This window comes from Triticum dicoccoides, chromosome 5A (assembly GCF_002162155.2).
Source record: "Triticum dicoccoides isolate Atlit2015 ecotype Zavitan chromosome 5A, WEW_v2.0, whole genome shotgun sequence".
Taxonomy (NCBI): domain Eukaryota; kingdom Viridiplantae; phylum Streptophyta; class Magnoliopsida; order Poales; family Poaceae; genus Triticum; species Triticum dicoccoides.
Genome location: NC_041388.1, coordinates 370963670 through 370968404, shown reverse-complemented (window position 1 = coordinate 370968404; position 4735 = coordinate 370963670). Strand labels below are relative to the sequence as shown.

General features: G+C 40.9%; 1 protein-coding gene across 8 annotated transcripts in view; it reads right to left on the bottom strand.

Annotated features, from left to right (window-relative positions):
• Positions 1 to 4441, bottom strand: part of LOC119301565 — a 6618-nt gene extending 2177 nt beyond the window's left edge. Inside the window, exons 1-4 of one of the 8 annotated variants that reach the window (XM_037578557.1) lie at positions 4191 to 4441; positions 3956 to 4112; positions 2104 to 2106; positions 563 to 753 (exon numbers count right to left, since the gene is read on the bottom strand). In XM_037578557.1, coding sequence (XP_037434454.1) covers positions 563 to 731 — 169 coding nt within the window. In that variant the 5' untranslated portion in view covers positions 732 to 753; positions 2104 to 2106; positions 3956 to 4112; positions 4191 to 4441. Of the gene's footprint in view, positions 1 to 562; positions 754 to 852; positions 1024 to 2103; positions 2107 to 3955; positions 4113 to 4190 lie in introns of all 8 variants that reach the window. The other 7 variants (XM_037578555.1, XM_037578556.1, XM_037578553.1 and 4 more) reach the window with 7 other exon arrangements.
• Between the last annotated feature and the right edge of the window lie 294 nt (positions 4442 to 4735).

Sequence of the window (4735 nt, the reverse complement as noted above, 5' to 3'; positions counted from 1 at the left end):
GTTGTTTCTGGGATATTTTTTATGGAAGTCTCTGGGATGGATTGGGTTAATGGGACTGCTCAGAATGGTGGAGAAAGGTGCAGATGGCCCACCGTGAAACGACGTCTGGGCCAGAAGACATCTGTGGGTATCCAGCACAATAACTCAGCGACCAGTGTGGGCCAGATCAACAGTGAAGGAGGAAATAAATACCGATCTTTATACAAGGTACAGTACCAGAACCTTCACGAATCTAGGAGAGAAACAACGTGCGAGATAAGCCGAGCATCTGTGCTCGCGCACAGATTTACACTTCCTGTTCAAAAATACTTATAAAGTAGTCATTAATGCTTATTTAGTTAACCACCCCGAGTTAGAGGAAGCAATTTAAAGTGGTGCCTACATGATTGCAAATTTGTAACTGCCTTCAATTGTTGTGATTAGTTTTGGGTGTATTCTCCTAATGAGAAGGTTTCAAGGACATAAAAAAACATTTCTTCAGTAAAAAGCATGATTACAGCTGCTTTGATCAGGTAATCAACACAAGGAGGCAAGGATAATGTAAAAGAAACATGATGCTAACCTTGTTGAACTCCACGAACTGTGGCTGTGAGGAACCGGGAGTTTGGGCGATGCCTAACATTGGGCTTTTGCAGATATGCATGAACACCTTCCCTGTCAGCCTCTGACTGTAATCTCCGTGCTTCTTCAAGGAGTAATGAAGCTAGACGATTCTCTGTGTCCAGATCCATTGCCTAATTTGAACTTCAGCAACTATGAAGACAGAAATGAAATATTTTGTACATTAAACAATATTAAACTCTGATCTAAAGCAAACATCAAAAGAACTAGCGGCATTGGATCACTCTATACCTGCTTTTGGGGGATTCCAATCAACGATCAACCCCAGTTGTGTACCACACATTATCTCCTATTTCCGCAATTTTTCATACTTCATCACTTCCAAAGTAGTCATGTCTTTAACTCGCCATGTATTATTGCTACCATTTCACTTAAAGTTATGTCCTGATTGGAACATGTGAACTAAAAAACGCAAGAAAAGAAAAACTGAAGAAATAGAGATGTCATGTAGCATGAATTTATCTGGATCCTTTTCGGAAAAAAAAAGACCTTACATGAATCCAATCAAATACAAAGTAGTACTCCAAAACTTTCGTTTGGATACTGCACAGGATAAATGTGGAAATTCTAGACATAAGGAAAAAAAACGAGATAAAACCACATGTTTTTTTCCTTCAGAATTCATATGGGTTGCTCCTCATTCCATCACATAAATCTTGGGGAGCCATTTCTTCGTTCCAAACTGAACTGTTGGAATTTTCCCTATATAAATTCAATCCTACAAAATTTCTACAAATTTATTTATTCCAATTAGGGCCTTAATCAGCACACAACATGAAGCGTGAGAGGCAAAAAGTACAAGGGCGTGCAAGAGCCCGAGGCCAGACGCCTCATGGCTCACACAGTCACATAAACCTAAGTCTCATATGTTGTATTACGGTTGAATTTACACAAACTCCATGTTAGTGTTGTTTGTTGGGTCAACTGCATATGTCAAATTTATTTGTATATTACTGCAGAACTACCTAATAACATAATAAGGCAATAGTTTTTTGTTTTGTTTTGCGGAAAACATGAGGCAATGGGTTAATTGCATGGTTTTCGAGTCGCGACTCGGATGAGTCGTTCTGGGGTAGCGACTCTGAAAAGGTCGAGCCTGCAGTCATGTTTTCCGCAAAACAATTCATGAGTCGACACTAAGTTGAGTCAACATTTTTTTGCGACTCATCGACTAGTCGACGACTAGTCGCGCGACTCACAATCCATGGTTAATTGAGAAGCTAACATTATCATTTGTCAGTTATGCTTCAAGCATTAAGCAAAAAATAAGTTCATTGCTAGTATCTTTGGCGAGCGTAGTTTGTCCTTTTTAGCCTACTAGCACAGATAAGATTGGTGACCTATAACCTTCCTGTGTCTGCTACCATCAATATCCCATGGCTCGGGAACTATTTATATGATTGTAATGTGTCATTTAGGGGCTGTTTGGTTTGTGACTAACTTAGCCAAAGATTGCCACAACTAAGGTTAGGCAAGTTTGACCAACTTAGGTGAGTGTTTGGTTCATGCCACACCTTAGGCAAGCCACACTTGGACCCCACATGGCATACACACAAAAAGTGTGGCAAGATTCCCTTAGGCTTGCCAACTTGTGGCTCTCATTTTGATGAACTAACCTTAGGCAAGCTTGGCAAAAATGTGTGGCAAGGTGTGGCAATGCTAGTCCTAGAACCAAACAGCCCCTAAATCTTAACAACAGGAAGTTTCTAGTTTTCAGGTTGCTAGTCATCCAAATATATATGTGTTAGACACTCCTGGTGTTCTATATCCTATATTTGGTATGACGAATCTTGTCCCAGGCTAGTTTTGACAGGTAAAGACTCCTACGAAGTTTAGGGTTTCACTTGTCATTATATATTATTATCCGATGCATGCACCTCTATTTCAGGAGCAATTAAGGATTCCTTGTTAGAGTATGAAATTGTGCAATTTCTTCTTACAATTCTTAACTTAAGGAAGGAATGCAGGGGGTGGGAGAACCTGAATCTAGACAGAGATAAATCTTCTTTTGCTGATGCAATTCCCACCAGGAGTTGCCATACTAAAAGGCAGCATTCCTCAGATCATACCCAGGTAAATATCGATGAGTATTCTAGTTATTACATCCTAATATTTATTGCAATTTCTTACTAATAATGCTAGAAAATGGATATATTTCTCATTATATAACGATTTTTAAGAGCATTGAATTATTCGGTCTGACATGCATACTATTAGCTAGCTGCCGTGTTTTAATTGCTTCGCTTTATTTGTGTGCAGGATTTTATCGTTTGAGCCGTTCGTCAAGCGCTTTCTGAGACCATAGCATCTTTTCAAGGAGATTTAGGAAATGAGAATGATTTAAGAAGATTGGTAGAAATCTAGTTTACACACTTGCAGAATGCTTTCAGGATTTCTGAAAAATAAAAGAAGTAAGAACATAAATTGAAGAGGAATTAAGCAACAACAACAAGAACAAAAAGCTATGACAAGGGGGGCCAATCTTAATCTTCCTGGACTCTCATAATACAAAACACCTTTGTATCACTAGTGATGATACATATGCAGATCCTGTACATATGCAGATTCTTTTGTTGATCATGAAGGAGGCAAGGTGCTGCATAGACTACGATTAGGTTTGGCGGTTCTGATCCATACCTAAGTACAAATCTGGAGGCTATTTCCCAAATTTGTATATACTTAATGTTGTATGTGTTGAATGCGCACTCTGTGTTTTCGCCATTACAAATTTACTCTTCTATTCTAAGTTTAGAATTTTGTTACAATCTTTGAGCAGCCTGCCATTCTTGTGGGCTGAATGGCTGATGAAGATACAGACAAAACGTCAGCATTTGCTTAATTCTTTATGACAATCTGGCCATAGTTACCCTTTGCAAAAATTATACACTTTTGGGGGCCTTCCCTACGGTTTACTGTCAAAAAATAACCATTCAAAATATGGTTCAGTTGGCTAGCGGCTTAACTTGGGAAATCCTGAAAGTCATGCTGGTGGTTCTGGCTGGCGTATTCATTTAGTTTTAGACCACAGGTGGAATCTAATGACCGGTAGTACTTACCAAGGAATTACCTACCTGGATGATTACTGTGAAAACATGAGTCTAGCTGGCATGAAGCTGTATGCTCAGGTTCAAGTTTCTACTAGTACTGAAACTTGAGATGATCCTTAGAATTATGACAGCCTTATTATGGTATAATGGTGTCAATCATGCATATGCAGAAATTAAGCAGCCAATGGAGCCACTTTTCAATCAAGTGCATCAGCAGCTAGTACTAGTTGTTAATGTATCCAAGATCTTCTTTAATTAAGAAGCCAATCCATGGGCGGGGCTTATACCTTGCAAGGTGCCGAAGGTGGAACTAGGTCTTGGCTTGGAGGTCGGGATCTGCAGGGCGGTGCCACAGGATCGATCTGCAGTAGAGGCGGCGAAGGGTGGACGGATCCGGCAAAAGATTGCAGTGGATGAGAAGGGATTGACGAGGACGAGGACCTGCTGTCGATCGAGTGAACTGGTTAGGGTTGCGAGATGCAATAGAAGGTAGTGGAAGGAGAGTCAGAGGAGAAGCCTTACCGGCGGCGACCTTGCCGGAGGAGAGGGATGTCGTCCTCGGCGAAGGAGATGGACCGGGATGGGGCGATCTGGGCGGAGGAGAGGGACCGAGACGGGTCTACCTTGGCAGAGGAAAGGAATCGAGACGGAGCGACAGGGCGATCTGGCCGGAGGAGAGGGTGGCGGCAGGAAGGAGGAGGAGAGGGTGGCGGCGGGTGGAGGAGGAGAGAGGGGAAGCCGATCCGCTAACATCCTCAAGGATGTCAAGAAGGTACAGTGAAATGCGTGGGTAAAGCGAAGAATAGATGTCAGTATTACTATAGCAACTACTGTACGAATTTACTGTAGCATGTATAAAAATTTGCAATGTACCATAATTTTGTTTGTATGTAATTTTTGTAAATGTATACAATAGATTTGTAATTTGCAAATTAATTATAATCATTTTAGGCTCGTAACGTTTGCTTTAAACTAGTTCATGGAATAGAAAAATAGCTCTCTGGTTAGTAGAGATGAAGAGAGTTCCTCAACTTCTCCATTGCAAATCAGGAGATTGGAGAGGTGAA